The sequence below is a fragment of the Capsicum annuum genome, chromosome 10, assembly GCF_002878395.1.
Source record: "Capsicum annuum cultivar UCD-10X-F1 chromosome 10, UCD10Xv1.1, whole genome shotgun sequence".
Lineage (NCBI taxonomy): Eukaryota > Viridiplantae > Streptophyta > Magnoliopsida > Solanales > Solanaceae > Capsicum > Capsicum annuum.
Genome location: NC_061120.1, coordinates 169,779,119 through 169,800,600, shown reverse-complemented (window position 1 = coordinate 169,800,600; position 21,482 = coordinate 169,779,119). Strand labels below are relative to the sequence as shown.

General features: G+C 34.6%; 1 protein-coding gene and 1 long non-coding RNA gene across 3 annotated transcripts in view; one reads left to right on the top strand and one right to left on the bottom strand.

Moving 5' to 3' along the window:
- Nucleotides 1-14,432, top strand: part of LOC124888059 — a 44,975-nt gene extending 30,543 nt beyond the window's left edge. The window contains exon 4 of one of the 2 annotated variants that reach the window (XR_007045975.1): nt 13,845-14,432. This is a non-coding gene — a long non-coding RNA (uncharacterized LOC124888059). Of the gene's footprint in view, nt 1-13,084 lie in introns of both variants that reach the window. The other variant, XR_007045974.1, reaches the window with a different exon arrangement.
- Nucleotides 14,433-15,370: 938 nt separating this feature from the next.
- LOC107877942 (probable LRR receptor-like serine/threonine-protein kinase At3g47570) lies at nt 15,371-19,498 on the bottom strand. The gene is made up of 4 exons (XM_016724766.2): nt 18,324-19,498; nt 18,021-18,236; nt 15,932-17,923; nt 15,371-15,845 (listed from the first exon to the last, which is right to left on the bottom strand). Exons 1-4 carry the CDS (start codon nt 19,381-19,383, stop codon nt 15,508-15,510), a joined length of 3,606 nt encoding a protein of 1,201 aa, XP_016580252.2. The 5' UTR covers nt 19,384-19,498; the 3' UTR covers nt 15,371-15,507.
- Between the last annotated feature and the right edge of the window lie 1,984 nt (nt 19,499-21,482).

The following is a 21,482-nucleotide window of genomic DNA, read 5'->3' as shown; positions in this document are numbered from 1 at the left end:
TGATGTAGGTTCAGGTGCTCAGTCTCAGCAGCGATAATGATCTTCGAGTACCTCCATCTAGATTCGTACAGTTGGTGAGTCCTTATGGTTCGAGGACCTATGTCCCTGATTTTTGTCTTGATAGTAGAGGGTTGTTTATTCCCAGTTCAGTACAAGTCAGTTGGGGATCTATCCCAATGGATCCTCAGTCTTATATAGTAGAGGCTTTGTCAGACTAGAGTACCAGTATGTACAGAACTTTAGTATTTTGATTGTACAGGATAGTATCTCTTCGTATTCCAGTATGTTTATGACATGACTATTCTTCCTTATTACAGCTTGATTATTGTCATAGTGAGTTATAGAAGTGATGGCAGGCTCAGAAGGTTAGCTTGAGGCCGCGTGTGGCCTTAAGCACCATGAGACATCTTGGGATGGGATCTTGGAGCGTTACAAAAATCAGCATGCGTACCATAAACACCGCGATTTTCTTTTACAACATGTGTGAGCACTAAAATAACATATGCTACACTAAAAAATCTTGATTTTCAAGGTTCAACATGTGCAACATATCACATTGTGCAACAACCAGAAAAAAACACAAGGTAGAATGATATACCACATATGTCTCCAAAAGAAAGATATAATAAAATAACAATATGATCTTATCAATATGAGACATAGCCAACACGTAAGGCAAAAAGCCTAAATATAATAAAATAATATTAAAGTGAGAATGATGAACTTACTCACACTTATCTTGAGATAGATGCAAAGATCACTCTTGCTTTCCACAAACCCCATCGTTGTGTTAATTTCCTCGAATTTCAAGTACCACTGTCAAGAAGCTTGCTTCAAGCCATATATAGATTTCTTCAACTTACACACAAGATGCTTACTGCCTTTATCAACAAAACCTTGGGTTTGATGTATGTAAACCTCTTCATTAAGATCACCATTCAAAAAAGTTGTCTTTACATCCATCTGATGTAGCTCAAGATCAAAGGGTCCCATTCATTGCTCAGTCTTAGCGTATCTACCATAGTACTCACCTCCATGATCAGACCTTACTATCTTAATAAACTTTTCCAGTTGTTTCTCTACTTCAGTTTTAAATACTTTAAACATTTTAGAGAATCTGAGTTTTCTTTAATAACAAAAACATAACCATACTGAGCAAAGTCATCAATAAAGGTGATAAAATAACTTGAACCACATATTGTAGTATAATACGAACCACTTATGCCTGTATGAATGATTTCCTACAAAACAGAACTATGAATAACATTCTTTTTTTTCTTGTTTAAGTCAACTTTCCTCTAATGCAATCAATACATGTTTCTATGTCCCCAAAATCAAGAGAAAGTAAAATATTAGACTTAACCGATCTATCAACTCTATCTTTAGACATATGACTTAAACACCTATGCCACAATATGTTTGATTTTTTTGTTTAAAATTGGTCGTTTAGACCCAATAATTTTAGAATTAAAATAGTTGTATTCAAAATCAGAAGTCAACAAAATTTTAAACAAACTATCAAATAGGATTCCATGACCAACAACTCGGGAGTTCAAAAGAAAATTAACTTTAAGAGAATTAAAATCATAACCAAATCTATCTAAATTGAAATAGAAATTAAATTCCGTCTAAAAGATGGTATATAAAGAGTGTTTTCAAGAACAAGTTTATAACTAGTTTCTAAGTCTAAAACTACAGTTCCTATGAACTCCACTTCAACTTGGACATCTGTGGCAACTCTCATTCTTGACTCTATTTTCTTTGGGTTCCTTTTTTTTTTGAACCCTGCAAAGAAATGGCAACATGAGCAGTAGCTCCACTATCAAACCACCAAGAATTAATGGGTATATCTACAAAGTATGACTCAAAACAAACAATGGCTAGATGATTATCTTCTTTAGACTCTTTCTTAAAAGTATGATTATTAGATCTTTCAAACTTCTTAGGTCCCTTGCAAGAGCTTGCTTTAGAATCATGAGAAGCTAACATGGAAACGCCACCCTTCTCCCTTTTAATTTTTCCCTCTCCAACAACATATTTGGAGATGAGATCATTGATTGACCAAGATTCATTCTGAGTATTATAGGCAGTTTTCATTTGGCTAAGCTCAGTAAGTAAAGAGTTAAAGTAAAGTGAACAATGTAAATATCAGGATGAGTTATTTCAAGAGTTTTCAGTTTGGACTGAATGAGGATCATCTTAAGTATGTAATCTCTAACACCCCCAGTAAAGTCATACCTCATCTTTGTAAATTTATTCATTAAATATTTAGTCTCAACCTTATTGGATGCAAGATACCTTTCTTCCACTTAGGCAAGAAACTTTTTGACATTGGTAGTTTTAGGCAAGCCACTTTTGAGGTGCTCAACAATCGATCTCCTAAAAGGAAGGATGCATAGCCTATTAGACTCTCTCACTTAGCATAAAATTCTTTTTCAGCAGTTGTACTAGAATCGGTGAGAGATAGAGGCTCATCCTCATGCAAAGCTTGATCTATGTCAGCCATGCCCAAAGAAAATTCAAGATCTTCTTTCCATCATTTGAAGTTAGAGCGCGATAGACCATAACTTTAGTATTGTTATTGTTTAAATAAAATATAACTTTTCACAAAATAAAATGAATGAATTTATCAAAATAGCAAGGCATAAGAATAATAATGTTATCACAACCGATGAGTCCCGCAACATCAACAAGTAGCTCCCCTTTGGGCAGGGAAAGAAAATATTTTCAATATTAGAAACCTATCCCCTTTGGGCAATAAATTTACTAAAATCAAAATATTTTCACATAATGGGGATCATCACAATACTAATTTAAAACACACAATAAATTTCCTTTGAGCAGATCATTGTATGTTCTAACTTAGTAATATCCCTCAAAATGGATTAAACAAGTCTCATAAAATAAAATAAATAGGTCACTTTGGTGTACACTATTTACCCTAATTCAAAAATAAATTCAATCTTAGGGATTCAATATTCCGTTGCTTAATTTGCTCATGTGACACAGTAAGTAACCACACAATTAAAAATATTAGAAATCTGATTTAATTATAATTCAAATGAAACTAAATTCAAATAGAATAAATAAATAAATAATAATTCGACATATTTTATAAACAACAACTTAATTTTTTTTAAATTTCATAAAATAAATAACTTTTTATATTATTTAATCTAAGCATAAGGAATTAAATAAATGAATGAATCTTTAATAACATAGCCGTCAGAACACATTCTTAAGAAGACTTTAGTTTAGCCAACTTTACTTCAGCCAATATCAAAATAAATAAAATTAACATAATGTGAACAAGAAATGCAACGAAAAAAAACTTGGATAAGGCACATATTTCATAGAATCTTTCTCAATATCATTTTTGAAACATAAATCTAAAATTAACTTATCACCTTTCACCATAGGGATATTTTCAGGCTTATAATTTTTCATCTGAAATTTTTTCAAAATATGACCAATATAAGCCTTTTGTGAAAGACCCAAATTCCCAAAACAAATGATACCTCTCCTAGATCTTTCATGTCAAACACTTTGTTCAATGAATGCTTAGTTTCATGCAACTGTCTCAAATTCAAGTCATTCATTTCATACCCAGACTTGCAAGTCATTCATTTCATACCACATCATATCCATATAATAGCTCTTTTTATTCAAAAATATGTTAATGACCACCCAAAATATTTAAACATCACATGAGGGAGTTCTTGTTTCAAAACACATGAAAACTTATGCAAACTACTCCCTTTTCAATACTTTATCATACGGTGATCATCTCTTTCATCAATTACATGCAAATTCTTTATTAGAAAACATGAGCATTAGTAAGTCAAGAAAAATCCCTTCCATTCATTCATAAAACAATAAAAATCCATAACATTGTTAGGACAATAGGTATAATAACAAGAGAGGTGATAGCACAAATCATGATCTCATATAACTTTTCAAACTAATAACACATGTACACATGAAAATACTTCAAGTTTAGGGAAAACAACCTCATAGTTTATATAAGATTTCATCATAAAATAAGGCTTACAATGCATGCTCTTCAACAATTCCAAAACTCATCTCATGTACAAAATTAAATACCTTAAATGCTTGTTTAATCGATAAATTTATTCCCACGGAGTTTAGGATAGTCCCACATACAAAAAATTTTGCATTTTAAGATTCAACTATTTTGGTTTTCGTTGTAGGACAGTAGAACATATATCCTTTAGAATGAGCTGGATAACCAATGAAAAAAACAACGCGAGCTTCTAGGTTCAGTTTTACATATCTTTACCTCCGCAGGACATCCCCAAACTCGAAAATAATTTAAACTGGATTTTCTATTTTCCCACAACTCAAAAGAGGTTTTAAGGACTGACTTGGAAGGGACACAATTAAGACTGTACATGGATAATTTAATAGCTTTACCCAGAGGAACTGAGGTAAGTTAGATCTACTCATCATACTTCTCATCATGTCTTTTAAAGTACGGTTTCGCCTTTCAAGATAGTGAAAAAAATTCTTAAATAATTTTAATTTGCAAATACTATCAATCCACTTTAAAACATATTTATTTACTTTTGACAAGGTATAAAGCAGAGGAAAACTTTATAAATAAAGACAATCAATATTTTGCAATTACAACTTCAGACAATTTTTTTAAAACTAACAGCACTTTGTTGATTAAATTTCATATCGAACGGAAATAACTGTTCCATTAACCAGAATAATAACCCCTAGAACCCGAAAAACACGCCATGATTTCTAAAAATCAAATCCAATTGATTTGGTTTTATCCACTTTCCAAAATCCAATTGATTTGGCCATCGGCTAACTTTTAATCATATGTACACTCTTTTTAATATGGAATAAAGTAGTATGCAACAATCAAAACGAAGTCAGCAGCCCAAAAAAAAGAAAACATTTCAAATTTAGGTTAAGATGGAGTGCGTCATGATCATTATTTTCAATTATTTTTTCTCATGAACTGTGTAATAGGGTTTAAGATCTATGTGAAAAGCTCTGATACCAAGTGTTAGATTTATAGAGAAACACACCACAGATTCACATAAACCAAGAACACCTATAAAGTAACGAAATATGCGAGAAGAATGTACGTACCTTTGTCTGCCATTATATTACGTAACCGAAGATGATTTTTCCGCCATTGCAACACGTAATCAAAGACGAACAAGACTGAGTCTTCTTCTCGTTTGCTTATGATGGCTAACAACTTATGGGAATACATCTTATGTTAAATCCAGGAGAGGGGACCTAGCCTTATATATATATAGGCTTAAAAACCTTAACCTAGTGCACCCCCATTATGGGCTCACAGGTCTACTACAGGCTTACACTATTGCCAACCCACATCAATGACTTGAAATGGATACAAGTTCATATGGAATTCATATGAGTACACGGCCCGTGTCTTGTCCACCAACTAATAACATTGGCCCATTTTACTTTAACATAATAAAAGGTTAATGTTAAGTCCACATGAAATAAATAATTCTAACAGGAATTGAAATGTTGAAACCCAAATATATCTCCCCCAAAGAAAGTAACATTCCCTAAACAATTAGGAAGAGAACCTAAAAGTTGAGTTTTAGTCAAGTCTATGACACCCAAGTGCTGCAATTTACATATATCTTCGACATATCCTGTAAGTTTGATATTACTTAAGTGCACATGGTGAAGGTATCTCAAGGTAACAATTGATGTGGGAATTGATCAAATAATTTCTAGGTAGATCAAGGTCCAAATGTGGGAAGTTAGGTTGAGATGATTTCGGCATGTGACGAGGCGTATGGATGCCCCAATGTAAAGGTGTGAGAGATTGGCTATAGATGGCTTCAAGAGAGGTAGGGGCAGACTGAAGAAATATTAGAAGGAAGTGATTCATCAGGACATGGAATAGTACTGAGGACATGACCCTAGATAAAAAGGTGTGGAGTATGGGAATTAGGGTAGAAAGTTAGTAGGAAGGAATACTTCCAAGTTGGTAGGTAAGAGTGCTTTGTTTTGTGATCTGTACCAATAGCCATAGTGTTGTGCTTGTAATTTCTTGTCATATGGTGTAGTTTGCTCTTTTCGGGTACCGATTTAGTTTTATTTTATGGTAGCCTTGTTTATTTCATTATCGGCTATTTTGTTACTACATGTTTCTTACACTTCGATTATGTCATTTTTGGACTGTATTTGTCTTGATCCAGGGTCTATCGATAACATCTCTATCTCATCTCTGAGGTAATAATATGGACTGTGTATACTCTACCCTTCCCAAACGCTACTTTATGGGTACACACTAGGTATGTTGCTGTTAAATCAAGATCAAGTAAGTTGCTTAAGTTCCCAACTACATTTGGAAGTTACCCTTTAATTTTGCAATAATCAGTGTAGAACTTCTTAAGAGATGTGGAACGATTTCCCATGAAGACCGGAAGCATACTATTTAGAGGGTTCAAATATAGAGTAAGAAATTTCAAATCTCTACAATATGTTAAGGAAGTCCAGAAGCTAAAAATTATTTCGCTCCAAGTTTAGGAACTGTAGCCGAGTCAAATGTCCAAGAGAACTGGGAATCACGCCACTAAGTTTTTAGTTTTTGAAAGGTGTAGAATAGTTAGTTTGAACAATTGGAGATTATGAGGAATAATCCCAGCAAGATTGGTTAAGGTGGCCAAATGAAGACCTTCTACGTTGAGTAAGATAGAAACTATGTTTGGTGGGTGGGTTCCTGATAGATCATTGAATGCAAGAAAAATATTTTCAGCCCTGGTATGTTGAAGATCTCCATCGTAAGTGAACCAGTAAAACTATTAGATTTAATAACAAGTTCCTCCAGTTCCATGAGGTTGCTTATCTCTTTGGGTATTTCACCGGTTAGCACATGAAGAAAGGAATACTAATGAGCTTAACTAGTCGGCTCAATCTAATATAATTTGTATTTTGTTGACTGATATACAACAGTGAACCTATTTTCATTAAGAGATAATAATTATATGTTGGTTGAGTTGCTAATTTCCCATGGTCAGGTTTGAGATTATCCATCGCTAGTAACAAATATTGCAGGGAGGAGATATTAAATATGGAGATTGGGACAGAGCCGGTAAATTGGTTTCTCTTCATGCTTAACTCCACCAAATCAACAAGATCTCTAAATCCTTGTGGAATTATCCCTGCAGTTCATGTGCAATAAATTGTTTGTAGAACTAATTATGTTGAGAGTTACTTTAGGAATGCACATCTTTTTTTTGTTTTTTTCTCTCCAGTTTTTTTCACATACAATCCTAGTTAAATTAGGAGTCCTATCTTTGGTAGGAAACTAATTAGTTATTTTAATTTTGGTAAAAATAGGTTGTTTCTTTGTCCTATTTTTAGTTGTAATAACAACTATTTGAGTTGCTAAGTTGATGATCAATTACAGACAATCTTTTAACAAGAAAATAATTTGTCTCTCTGCATATTCTCTTCTACAAACTCCATCTCTGTTTTAGCGGCTAGCCTTTGAATTGAATTACTGTGTTATTCCCTTTAATGATTTTTAACCAATAATTGGTATCAAAGCTTTAATCTTAAGGGACCTGTGAGTGTATGCATCAATTTGATCCAGTGGATACCATGAACGGAGGAGCAAATTTTTCTTCAATGGCACCACCAACTTTCGATGGAGAAAGTTATCAAATCTGGGCAGTTAGAATACAAATATATTTGTAAGATTTGGATCTCTGGGAAGCTATTGAAGATGAATATGAGATAGCTCCCTTGCCGAACAATCCCACGGTGGCACAGATTAAAACTCACAAGAAGAGGAATACTAGGAAATCAAAGGCAATGACATGCTTATTACTGCAATTTCATCTAATATCTTTACTTGTATCATGTCTCTGAAATTAGAGAAAGAGGTATGGGATTATCTCAAGACTGAGTATCAAGGATATGAAAGGATTCGAGGGATACAAGTGTTGAATTTGGTACGTGATTTTGAGCTGCAAAGGATGAAAAAAAGTGAAATCATAAAGGAGTACTCTGACAGACTTCTTAATTTAGCAAATCACATCAGATTGTTGGATTCCACTTTTAATGATTCAAGGATTATTGAGAAAATCTTAGTAACGGCACCTGAAAGATTTGAGGCTACCATAACAACCTCAGAAAATACTAAGGACTTGTCCAAGATCACATTTGCAGAACTCTTAAATGCTTTTCAAGCGCAAGAGCAATGACATGTTATGAGATAAGAAAGAGCTGTTGAAGGTGCCTTACCAGCCAAGTATCACGAAGATGGACGTTCTAAGAAGAAGAAGAAGAAAAAAAAATTACCAACCAACTAATAGAGAAGGTTCAACACACAACAACAAAAACAAAACAGGTGGTTTCAAAGGAAACTACCCTCCTTGTAAGCATTGAGGCAAGCTCAGACATACACTTTTCAAGTGTTGGAAGATGCCTCATGCTAAGTGCACTAAGTGCAATCAGCTTGGATATGAAGCAATCATCTGTAAGAACAAAACTTAACAGTAAGAAGTAGAGGCTCAAGTTGTTAATGAACAGGAAGAAGATCAACTTTTTATCCCATCGTGTTTTACAAGCAGCATCTCAAGCGAGTCTTGGCTAATTAATAGCGGTTGTACAAATCATATGACTCATGATGAAGAGATTTTCAAATATTTAGACAAGTCCACAATCTCTAAAGTCAGAATTGGTAATGGTGATTATCTTTCTGCCAAAGGAAAAGGAACAGTAGCTATTGAAAGCCGCTCAGGTACAAAGTTAATTTCAGATGTACTTTTTGTTCCAGAACTTGATCAAAATTTGTTGAGTGTAGGACAACTTTTGGAGAATGGTTTTAAGCTTAATTTTGGGGACAAGAAGTGTGTGATATTTGATCCAAAGGTTTAATAAATCTACCAAGTTAAGAGGAGAGGAAAAAACTTTTCGTTTGATCCAATAGAGGGGAAGTCGGCTGCCTATCCGAGCCAAGAGATGACAACAAATTATGGCATAAAAGACTCGGGCATTGTCATTATAAGGCACTCTTGCACATGGTGAATAAAGATACGGTACTAAGACTACCATCCATGGAGTACAAACACACAAGCTGCAACATATGTCAATTTGGAAAGCAAAGCAGGATGCCTTTTGCCAAGGCAACCTAGAGAGCATTGGAGAAGCTTCAGTTGGTCCATACTGATTTGTGTAGACCACATAAAACTACTTCTCTTAACGAAAGTAAATATTTTATAGCATTTATTGATGATATGACAAGAATGTGTTGGATTTATTTTCTCAGGTTCAAATCTGAAGTACCTGAAGTGTTTTGGAAATTCAAAACTTTGGTAGAAAGTCAAAGTGGTTACAGGATGCAAATTCTTAGATCAGATAATGGTATTGAGTATACATTTAATTAATTTGAGAAGTTTTGTGAAAATACAGGTATTGAGCATCAACTCACTGCCCCGTATACTCTGCAATAGAATGGAGTCTGTGAAAGAAAGAATAGAATGATAATGGAGATGTCGAGGTGTTTGTTATATGAGAAAGGCCTACCAAAATATTTATGGGCAGAAGCAGCTAACAGTGCTGTTTTTTTGCTGAACAGATTTCCTACCAAAGTAGTTGACGGCAAGACACTTTTTGAGGTATGGCACCACTATAAGCCGTCCTTAAAAAACTTAAAAATCTTCGGCTGTTTGTTTTTCTCTCATATTTCGCAGGTTAAGAGGGATAATTTAGACAAGAAAGTTGAACCTGGAGTCTTTATTGGTTACAATACAATCTCTAAAGCTTACAAAATTTTTCAGCCTTATACTGAAAAAATTATGATAAGTAGAGATGTATTTTTTATGGAGAATGAGCGATGGGACTGGGAAAAAGTTAACTAGAAGCAGATCACAAGCAATCTACCAAATTTTGATGAAAACATTGATGATCTACCTGTGAGAGGAACAAGGTTGCTCTCTGAGATATACTAAAGATGCAATGTGGCCATTTTAGAGCTTTCTGGATTTGAAGAGGCTGTCTTAAATCCTAAGTGAAAAGCCTTTATAAAGGAGGAGCTTGCAATGATTGAGAAGAACAAGACCTGGCAGTTTTTGGAAAAGCCTCAAGATAGAAAGATCATCGGTGTGAAGTGGGTTTACCACACAAAATTGAATGTTGATGGTTCTATTAACAAGCTCAAGGAAAAACTTGTAGTTAAGGGGTATGCACAGTTTTTTGGTGTTGATTATTCTAACACTTTTGCTCCAGTTGCTAGGCTCGACATAATCAGGTTGCTTCTTACTATTGTTGCACAACGTGTCTGAAAAGTGCACCAGATGGATGTCAAATCTGCATTTCTTAATGGAGTTCTTGAAGAAAAAATCTATATCGAGCAACCTGAAGGTTTTGTTGTAGATGGAAAAGAAGAAAAAGTCTACTGACTACATAAAACTCTTTATGGCCCAAAACAGGCACCAAGAGATTGGTATAGTCGAATAGATGATTATTTGCTTAGCCTCGATTTTGAGAAAAGTGTTTCAGAATTCACACTATATGTTAAACACAATAACAGTGGGATTCTTGTTGTTTCTCTTTATGTCGATAACCTTTTGATTACAGGAAGCAACACAAAGATCATTGATGAGTTCAAGTAGGCTATGATGGAAGCTTTTGAAATGCCTGATCTTGGTCTGATGACTTATTTCTTTGGAATGAAGATTACACAGGGAAAAGATAGTTTTTCATTTTCCAGAAGAAGTACGCGAAGGAAATTGTCAAGAAATTCAAAATGGAAAATTGCAAAGAGATGAATACTCCCATGAACCCAAAAGAGAAACTAAGCAAAGATGATGGAGCCGAAAATGTGGAGGAAACATACTTTAGAAGTTTCATTGGGTGTTTAATGTATCTTACAACAACAAGACCCGATATATTGTATGTTGTAAGTATTCTATCAAGGTTCATGCATTGTCCGAGTGAAGTACATCTGAAGGCAGCCAAAAAAATTATGCGATACATCAAAGAAACTATCACCTATGGAGTCATGTTTCAAAGGAGTCAACCTGTGAAGCTTTTTGGGTACTCTGATAGTGATTGGGGAGGTTCCAAAGATGACTCGAAGAGTACTTCTGGGCATTGTTTTAGTCTTGGTTCTGGGATTTTTTCATGGAGTTGTAAGAAACAGGACATTGTGGCTCAATCTACTGTCGAAGCTGAGTTTGTGACAGCTACAGCAGCGGTAAATCAAGCATTGTGGCTGAAGAAAATTTTGATTGATCTGCATATTCTTCCTGAGAGAAGTTCAAAAAGATGGAGATGTGATTCTTGTCTACTGCAAGACGGAAGAACAATGGGTTGATATATTCACTAAGCCTTTACCTGTCAGCAAATTCGAGCTTCTCAGACAGAAAATTGGAGTTTGCATTTTATAAAACAAGGAGGAGTGTTGAGAGTTGCTTTAGGAATGCACATCTTTCTTTATTTTTTTCTCTCTAGTTTTTTTTTTTTACATACAATCCTAGTTAAATTATGAGTCCTATCTTTGGTAGGAGACTAATTAGTTATTTTAATTTTGGTAGAAATGGGTTGTTTCTTTGTCCTATTTTTAGTTGTAATAGCAACTATTTAAGTTGCTAAGTTGATGATCAATTACAAACGGTCTTTTAAAAGAAAATAATATGTCTCTCTGCATATTCTCTTCTTCAAACTCCATCTCTGTTTTAGCGGCTAGCTTTTGAATTGAATTCCTGCGTTATTCTCTTTAACGGTTTTTAACCAACAAATTAAGATGCAATACTACTAGCGCTTCATAAGGTAATGCAGGATCATATTTGCCCGTGAAATGGTTAGATCTGAGATACAATGACTTCAAGTTTCTCAAGCTTCCAATTTCATTATGAATTGGTCCATCAAACTCATTTGTGATAAGTCCAATAGTTGAAGTTTTGAACAGTTTGACAAGCTTGTAGGCATATGACTGTGAAGCTTGTTTTTTGATAGATAAAGCTTTTTGAGTATTGGGAGACCATTGCATAAACCATTAGGACCATCTCCTGATAATCTATTGTTTCTAAATGCAATGGCTTCGATTCTAGAAATATTGAAAATTGAGAATGCATAGAACCTGTCAGCTGATTATATTGTATGGCCAACAAGTTCACGTCTTGAAGATTGTTGTTCCCTTTTGAAATGTTTCATTGAAGTTAATTAAAAGATATATCTAAAGCCTCTAACCTTGAGGCATTCGAGAATGACAAAAGAATAGAACCTATGAGATTGTTACTCTCAAGCTCATTTTTCTCTCATGTTTATAAGACTTCCAATCACTTAAGGAATTTGATCATCTAAGGAACTGAATTTCAGATTCAAAGTCTCAAGTTTGGAAATATTAGAAAATGAAGAAGGGATGGAACCAGTGAAACTATTATTCCTAAGACTTAGAAACAGAAGTTGATGAAAAAAAAACCAAACCAAGAAGGAACCTCCCCTGTGGAAGTTATTGAAACTAAAATCAAGAAAATTAAGACGACATAAACGTGCCATTTCTTGAGGCAACGTGGAAATTGTTGCTTCCCAAGTCAAGAGAAACAAGAAATGTGAGGTTCCCAAAATCACGAGGAATCCTACCGGTAAGAGTCATGTGGGAAAGATTCAAGGACTTCACTCACTGGTGAGGAGAGTCACAAGCGAATCCTACCCAACGACAAACAGAAGTAGTTGGAGACCAACTTTTATCCAAAAAATGAAAAGTGTCTCAAATTATTTGGGATTTCAAAGAAAGAAGAGTCAATTGATCAGTGGTAATGTTAGTAAAGTCATGGTTAAACTAGCCATAATATAGTGAAGCAGTAAGGGTATTGTTAAGAGAAAAGAACTGAAGGCTTTCTCCATTTAGTGGAAAAACTAATTAGTAGGAAAATAATATGGCTAGTAACATGTGTTTTTTAGACTTTAAATAGTATTAGGATCTCCCTTTGGTCTTCATAGTTTTGAAATATCTTTTTTGGAGACTTTTCCTTTTGAATCTTTTTTAAGATAAACTTTTCCTCATTCATTCTATGGTTCTACCATCTCAAGCTAATTTATTTTCTAGGTTATGTGGGCCCCCACGACTTGACCAGTGGGAACAAAACCAAATCAGCCAAGTGTTGCAAACGGTAATTGTGGTGACAAAGTTATCTGATGAAATTTTCTGCAAGTAGAGATAAGAGACTTGTAGTACATGTTGTTATTGAAGATGATTGTAGTTAACATGTTTTACATGGGTCTCCACAAGAATGGGAAAGCAAGTAAAATTTTCAGTAAAAGTAGACTTTTGACATTTATAATTAAGCAAATTTCAGAGGTGGACTCAGAATTTGAATTTTATGGATTTTTACTTCTAGGCAAGCGACATAAGGTATTGATAATTACCATGTTCTAAATTTAAATTTTGTACCTACTGAATGAATTTTTTGGTACAACTACTAAGTTTGGATTAAAGCTACCGAGTTCAGTTGAACCCGCAGATAACCTTTTAACGCCGTCCAGTCTGGACACAATTGTGTGTTTTGGTTGTGGGAGCACATCAAGGATTCAATTTCCTGATTCAATTTCCTGACATTCTCGCTATATGTATAAACACACACACATTCTGTGAAATCTCATAGTATTGAAAATGGGAATGCCAATATGTAAAGATCAGGAGTTTGAGCGACAAGGTGGGCATCGATTGTCAATAGGCAAAGACGGAGTTAAAATTTTCAGTTTATGAGTTCTAAATCATAATTAGGTTTGTTTACTGAGTTTTTGATAGATTACTTATACATACTAAAAGAAATTGGAATTGTCTTTTTTTTTGCCTTCTTCCCCAGGGATCAAAAGTATTCTCTCTTGCTCTCCAGTGTGACTCGAACCCTACCAATCGATGACGAAGGTGCCCAATCTCTTGATCGAACCTCACTTGTCGGGGAGATAGTATGTGTACAGTTTTCTTTTACACTAATCGTGTATGTCATTAGATTCATCAACAAAAGTACCTAAATGGTTGTTGTGTGCTAGCTAAGACAAAAAATGATCCATGAAAAATAGCTAAAGATATTTATAGGTCGTTTGGCCAAATTTTGAGAAGTCATTTCTTTTTTAAGGAAAGGGTCATATTTGCCCCTCTACAATTGAAAAAAAGATCTACAATTATCCTTCATTAAACTATCGATTCAAATGTACTTTTAATGTTATACTATCGGTGCATATGTGCTCTTAATGTTATACTATCGGTTCATATGCGTCCTTACTGTTATAAAATTTGCCCTTCCTCTGTTGGCCCCAACCATTTTGGTCAAAATAGCATGCCAATTCACCATACCAACTCCTCCTGAGTATCATACCATTCAGATTTAAATGAATGATAGATTTGTTTCTCAATATCACAAGAATCAACTTTCAAATATATCAATATTTGCGGGACAAAAAGTGTACCTTTCCTTTTAAATGCTCACCTTGAAACAAAACTTGTACCAATGCAGCTATTAGCAGATTTCACAAATTCAAGATTGAAAAATTAACAACTCTTTGTAGACAAGGCTTTAGACTTATTAAGGGTGTGTATGGTACGAAGGAAAATTGTTTTTTGAAAAATAAGTGGGTTTCTTACTTATTTTTTAGTATTTGATTAGTAAGCAAAAATTATTATCCCAAACGCATTTGTATAAAAAAAAAAATATGGGGATGAGATGGGGTGAGGAGTGGGGATTCAGGTGTGGCAAGTAGTGGGTAGAAGACAATAAACTTTAAGCGGCACTCATGAAACTTGTTTTTTCTACTTATATTAGGAAATTCGTTTTCCTCAATTTTAATGAACTAATTTTCAATTTTAATGAACTCATTTTCCACGAAAAAAATATTTTTCAAAATATTTTGACCATCCAAACATGAAAAATTGAAAAACAGTTTCTGATACAATATGTTCCTTCATACCAAACACACCCTAAAACACAATTAAATTAAAGTACGGGATAAAACTTTTTGGCCCTCTTTTGCAAAATAGTTATCGTCATTGAATTTCAAATTCCACAATTGAAATTTCAGGACATTATCCCAGAGCTTTCCTTCTGCATTTTGAAGAATCTCAGAGACATGAATGGTTATTTTTCAATTGCAGAAGCTGAAAAAACGTCTATTGTAAACACCACTATCATAATTTATTTATCATTTTAGAAGCCTCTTGAACATTACCACCATCACCAAATTCTTACCTGCAGTAACACAAAGGAGCACAACAAAGATGGCCACTCTGATAATTTTATCCATTGAGACTATGCTGAGATATATGAAGAATTTAATTAATAGAGTCAGTCCATTGTTGAATTTTTTGTGTGTGACTTTTGCAGCAAACAGTTCATTCATTACATGACGATTTGTTATCATTAATTAATAAACAGTATATAGTTCATCTAGGCATTAATACTAAGAGGAAATAGTAAGATTAATTTATTGCAACAAACAAGAGATTTGGAAAAAGAGTTTTCAAGAACATTCTCAACATGCATGAAGTTGAATCTTGATCTTCTGTAGCATTTCTACGACATCTTTCATGTTTTTCCTTCTTGTAGGAGAGTCAACACAACAATCTAGTGCCACTTCCATGATCGATGCCACACAATCTAACTTCAAGTAACTATCATTTTGTGTTGTCAAGTTAGCATCTACGACATCCATTACTGATTTTGGGAGTGAATTACTCACCCATTGCTTCAAGCTAAGATCTCCCTCGAACATTTCATCATTAGGCTTTCTCCTTGTAAATGTTTCCATCAACAAGATCCCATAACTATAGACATCACACTTTGTTGACACCAAACCATCCAGTCCGTACTCTATAGCCAAACAAATAATTTAAAGATTTAACATAATTTTTTGGTGGAAAAAAAGAAGGAAAAATCAGCAAAACTAGGAGCCATACCCGGTGCAATATAACCCAATGTTGCTAACGTTTTGGTGTATAAATTACTCTCATCTTCACCAAGCAGTTTTGAAATACCAAAGTCGCTTAGGTGGGCAACCATATCCCCATCCAGCAAGACATTACTAGGTTTCAGATCACAGTGAATCACGGGCAACGAGCACCCATGATGGAGATATTCCAAAGCACATGCCACATCTATCATTATGCTTAGTCTCTGCATGATATCTAAGAAGTAGTTGTGTGAATACAAACACTTCTCAAGACTCCCGTTGGACATATACTCAAGCACTAAAGCCTTAAAATCAAGGCTTGAACAACTTGTGATGACTTTTACAAGATTCCTATGGCGAAGGCTACGCAGAAGTTCACATTCGGTATCAAAACTTTTGAATGTCGCATCCAGTTGTTGATTAAAAACTTTAACTGCAATAGGAGTCCCACTTCTAAGAATGCCTTTGTAAACAGAGCTCAAACTTCCAAAACCAATCAAATTACTCTCGCTAAGCGAATCAGTTGCTTGGAGTAGATCATAGTATGAAATTCTTCTTGTTGTTGCGATAGACGATGAATCAGCTTGCTGAGGAACACTTTTTCCTCTTCTATACCTTATCCATACAAACACAAGGGTAGTAGGAACAAATACAAGTGCAATTCCCAGAATAAGAAATAGAACTAGCATGTTTTTCCTATTTGATCTATGTTTTGATGATGTGGGGCATGGCGGGACACTAAACCTTGAAGAACCACACAATGCTTCATTGTGGACAAAAAATTGACTCGGGAAGCTCTTGAAAGGACCCCCTGAGGGTATTTCACCGTACAACTTGTTGACAGAAACATTAAAATACTTCAAGTTTTGAAGTTTCTCCAAGGACATAGGAATGGTTCCCAATATATTATTATGAGAAAGGTCTAAGAATTCCAAACCTACCATTTTGCTCATTGAGTCAGGTATAGATCCTTGCAATTTGTTGTGTCTCAAAGAAAGGATCTCTAGATTTTGCAATCCTCCAATTTCTCTAGGAATTCCATTTGAGAATTGATTCATTGACAGATCCATCAGTGTTGCTGCCTTTAGATTTCCAATTTCTAGAGGTAAAGGGCCAACCATGTTGTTAGGCGATAAGTCAAGCTTTATTAGATCTTTAAGATTCCCTATACTTGCTGGTATATTAGAACTCAATTTATTATAACCCAGATGTATCTCTCTTAGGGAAGTAATGTTCCCTAAACAATCAGGAAGAGATCCTGAAAGTTGATTTTTAGTCAAGTCTATGACACCCAAGTACTGCAATTTACATAGATTATCTCCGATGGATCCTGTAAATTTGTTCTTATTCAGGTACAGGCGCTGAAGGTTTCTTAAGTTTTGAGTTGATGTGGGAATTGATCCAATCAAGTCATTTTCACCAAGTACAAGGTCTATTACATTGCTTAAGTTCCCAACTTCATTTGGAATTCGCCCTTTGATTTTGCAACCGCTGGCATAAAACTTTATAAGAGACCCGGAGAGATTCCCTGCCGATATCGGAAGCATGCCGTTTAGAGGGTTCAAAGAGAGAGAAAGAATTGTTAAATTTCTGCAATTGGTTAAGGAAGTCAAGAAGCTTAATGATAAGTCACTGGTTAAATTGTTCTGCTCCAAGGTTAAGAACTGTAGATGAGTAAGATCTCCAAGTGAGTTGGGAATCAAGCCCGTCAGTTTGTTAGATGCAAGCGATAGATGAGTAAGTTTTGAACAATTGCAGATAGAATGAGGAATAGTCCCAACAAGATTGGTTAAGCCACCCAGATAAAGAAATTCGATGTTGGGTAAGATAGAACCTATGTTTGGTGGGAGAGTTCCTGATAGATTGTTGAGGGTAAGCGAAATTGTTCTCAGCCCTGATATGTTGAAGATCTCCATATCAAGTGTACCGCAAAATGTATTTTCCTCGAGATTTAGTTCCTCCAACTTAACGAGACTGCTCATCTCTTTGGGTATTTCACCTGGCAACACACGAAGAAAGAAGGAATACTAGTAAGTTTAACAAGTTAGTTCAATACAGTATAAGTTGTACTCTTTTCTATCACTTTGAGTACGTACCAGTAAACCTATTTTCATTAAGATATAAAAATTGTATCTTGGTTAAGTTGCCTATTTCCCGTGGTAGGGATCCCTTGAGATTGTTCTTCGCCAGTACCAAATTTTGCAAGGAGGAGATATTGAATATGGAGATTGGGACAGAGCTGGTAATTTGGTTGCTCTCCATGCCTAACTCCACCAAATTAACAAGATTCTTTATTTCTTGTGGAATCATACCTGCAATGATTTTTTTTTTTCGTTAGAATTAATTAGATACGGTACTACTAGCATTTCATGCGATAATGCAGGATCATATATATATACCTGTGAAATGGTTATATCCGAGAAATACTCTATGTAAGTTACTCAACCTTCCAATTTCATTATGTATTGGTCCATCAAACTCATTTTCTGATAAGTTCAATAGTTGAAGTTCTGAACAATTTGACAATCTTGTAGGCATATGACCATGAAGCTTGTTTCTTGATAGATAAAGCTCTTTGAGCGTTGGGAGACGATTGCATAAACCATCGGGAAGATCTCCAGATAAGCTATTTTTTGTAAATGCAATGACTTCTATTCTGGTAATATTGAAAATTGTGAATGGTATAGAGCCAGTAAGCTGATTAAATTCTATCAACAACAAGTCCATGTTGTGAAGATTGCCGATCCCTTCTGGAATGTTCCCTTGAAGTAAATTGTTAGATAAATTTAAAATCTCCAACCTTGAGGCATTCGAGAGGGACAGAGGAATAGACCCTATGAGATTGTTTCCGGACAAGCTTAGAATTCTCAGGTTTATGAAATTTCCTATCTCCTTTGGGATATGACCCTCAATGGAATTGAACTTCAGATTCAAGGTCTCGAGTGTGGAAATATTAGAAAATGAAGAAGAGATGGGACCAGTGAAACTATTATTCCTAAGACTTAGAAATTGAAGTTGGTGTAAGAACCCAAACCAAGAAGGAACTTCCCCTGTGAAGTTGTTTAAACTTAAATCAAGAAAATTAAGCCGATGCAAATGTGCCATTTCTTGAGGCAAATTTCCCTGAAAATTGTTGTTTCCCAAGTCAAGAGAAACAAGAAATGTAAGGTTTCCAAAATCGCGAGGAATTCTGCCTGTAAGAGCCATGTTGGAAAGATTCAAGGAGTTCACTCGCTGGTGACGAGAAATACAAGTAACTCCTGCCCAATGGCAAACAGAAGTAGCTAGAGACCAACTTTCATCCAAGAAGTGAAAGGAGCCTGAAATTATTTGGGACTTCAAAGATAAAAGAGCCAATTGATCAGTGGTACCATTGGTATAAGTCATGGCTGAACTAGCCATAGCATAGTGAAGAAACAAGAGTACTGTTAAGAGAAAAGAACTGAAGGCTTTCTCCATTAGTGCAAAAAATTAATTAGTAGGAAATAATATGGCTAGTAACATGTGGTTATGAGACTTTTATATAACTATAGAGATAAGATCTCCTTCTTGTCTTCATGGTTTTGTGGATATCTTTTTAGTAGACTTTTCTTCATTAAGTCCATCTTATCAAAATTAATACAACTAAATTTTGCTTGAATGAAACAAAAAAAAATGTGTCTTCTTCATTGTTGTCAGTTTGATATCCAAGTGTTGAATTAAGCCACTCATTTTTGATAAGTAGACAAATTTTCCAATTTATGTGGGCATAAAGATGACTGTCAATGCAATTAGATGCTTAAATTTTGTCACCGTTCAATCAATTCGTTGAAAGATACATCCCGAAGAAAGGAAAAAATTACGCTTGCACAAATTATGATGGGTGGCTTGATGGGACATAATTTTGGTACGATCTATATACTATGACTTATCTTGTTAACCTGTTCACAAGTTCTGATTGTGCCGTAACATTTGGTGTATGCCATCTTCATGTTAAAAGCTTTTTACTAGTCTTGCTGGATGGATAAATATAATTTCAATCGATTATGTCTTCGACAGGTAAAGAAGAAAGACGGGAGGTTGAAAATGCAAGGAAATATTTGGTGTTGTCTCATACTTGATTGTGGACTTCTATTCATTCCTGGGAGTTGCAACTTGCAATCCATTGTGCTTCATTTTAAGTGTTTTTAATCATCAGTGAAGCTTTACATTTGGCTCAGGGATTTTGTTTGGATGGTTGTTATATATATTACTGTTTCCTAATGTAATGTATTATATTCCGTGTAGAGTCAGAATTTTCACTAGAAAATTCAAAATTCAAAATATAAAAAGGTAAACCACACGAAAAGGTTAAGGAGATTCAATATTTAGATAAAAAATTCTAAGGCCGTGTGCACGAGTGATTCAGGAAGATTATTTGTTTAAGTCTATATAATGCATGATTTGATTGTTGGTTTGAAAGGGAGAGTTTCTTTTGTTGTGCGGTAATCACATTTTTCTCTGCTTGGGTTTTCAAAAGGCATAATGAGTTTTGGAAAGAAAAGTTTGTCATTTGCCTCCTCCATTAAATAGTTGCTCATTTTACTTTGAGACGACATACAAAAAATTATTCGTCTTAAATTTATTTACGGATCATCAGATTATTCTCGGATTCTTCCTCATGTATTAATGAGGTGAACAGAAAGAACGTAGTGAACAGAAAGAACGTAGTTTAACTTATTATATAAAATTATGGATATTCTGTGTTATTCTAATCTTGATATAATTTCAATAAGCATATAATTTGATTCTAGTAGAGTGCATCGTATATTCTTTCTATTTTTATATTAGGATAGATATTCTAATGCAAGAAACTGAATTTTCTCAGCAAAACACTGACGTGTATTATACTTACTGAATCTCAATTACAATTGAGAATTGAATAACAAGGTAATTGTGCAAATATTGCTGAGACTCCATTAATGGAGCTAAGAAGACAAAAGAAAGAAGTATTATAACTGCTTCAAAACTTGTTTACAATGTGAGATGTTTGCCATATATATAGGCTGGAAATGATATGCAAAATATCTAATAACTAACTGATTCTAGAATATTCTAATCATTGAGCTAACTACACTCACTAACTAACCAATTAGCGGATAACGTAACAGTAACATTGGTAGACGTATGAGGACTTGTTGTAGTAGAACATAAGACATGAAAGTCTTTATGTGAGAGTCTTAGAGGTAGTATGTAGTTATGTCACAATTGAATTGTATATAGATAGGACTCTACTCTATCTAATAGCTATCACGGTGTATAAATGCACCCTCTTTGTAACCGAATAAGTCAAGCAGAAATACAAAGAACAAAAGTAATCTTTGTTCAATTTTCATTATGGTATTAGAGAATAGGCTCAATTAAAAAAAAAGTCGATCAATCCTGAAGTTCTCTTTTTCTTTTTGCCATGGCTGCAACTCTCAATACTGGTCTCTCTTTTTGTGCCTCGTCCCTTCACCAGCTCATAGCTATTTGTTCCATCAAACTAAAACCTACCAACTACCTGTTGGGTTCAACATGTATGAAAAAAGTGTGAATGG

Coding starts and splice junctions, on each gene's coding strand:
- LOC107877942 (XM_016724766.2), bottom strand. CDS start 19,383: ATGGAGAAAGCCTTCAGTTCTTTTCTCTTAACAGTACTCTTGTTTCTT. Junction 18,237..18,323: donor CGGATATAACCATTTCACAG/GTATATATATAT, acceptor AAATCATTGCAG/GTATGATTCCACAAGAAATA. Junction 17,924..18,020: donor TAATGAAAATAGGTTTACTG/GTACGTACTCAA, acceptor GTGTGTTGCCAG/GTGAAATACCCAAAGAGATG.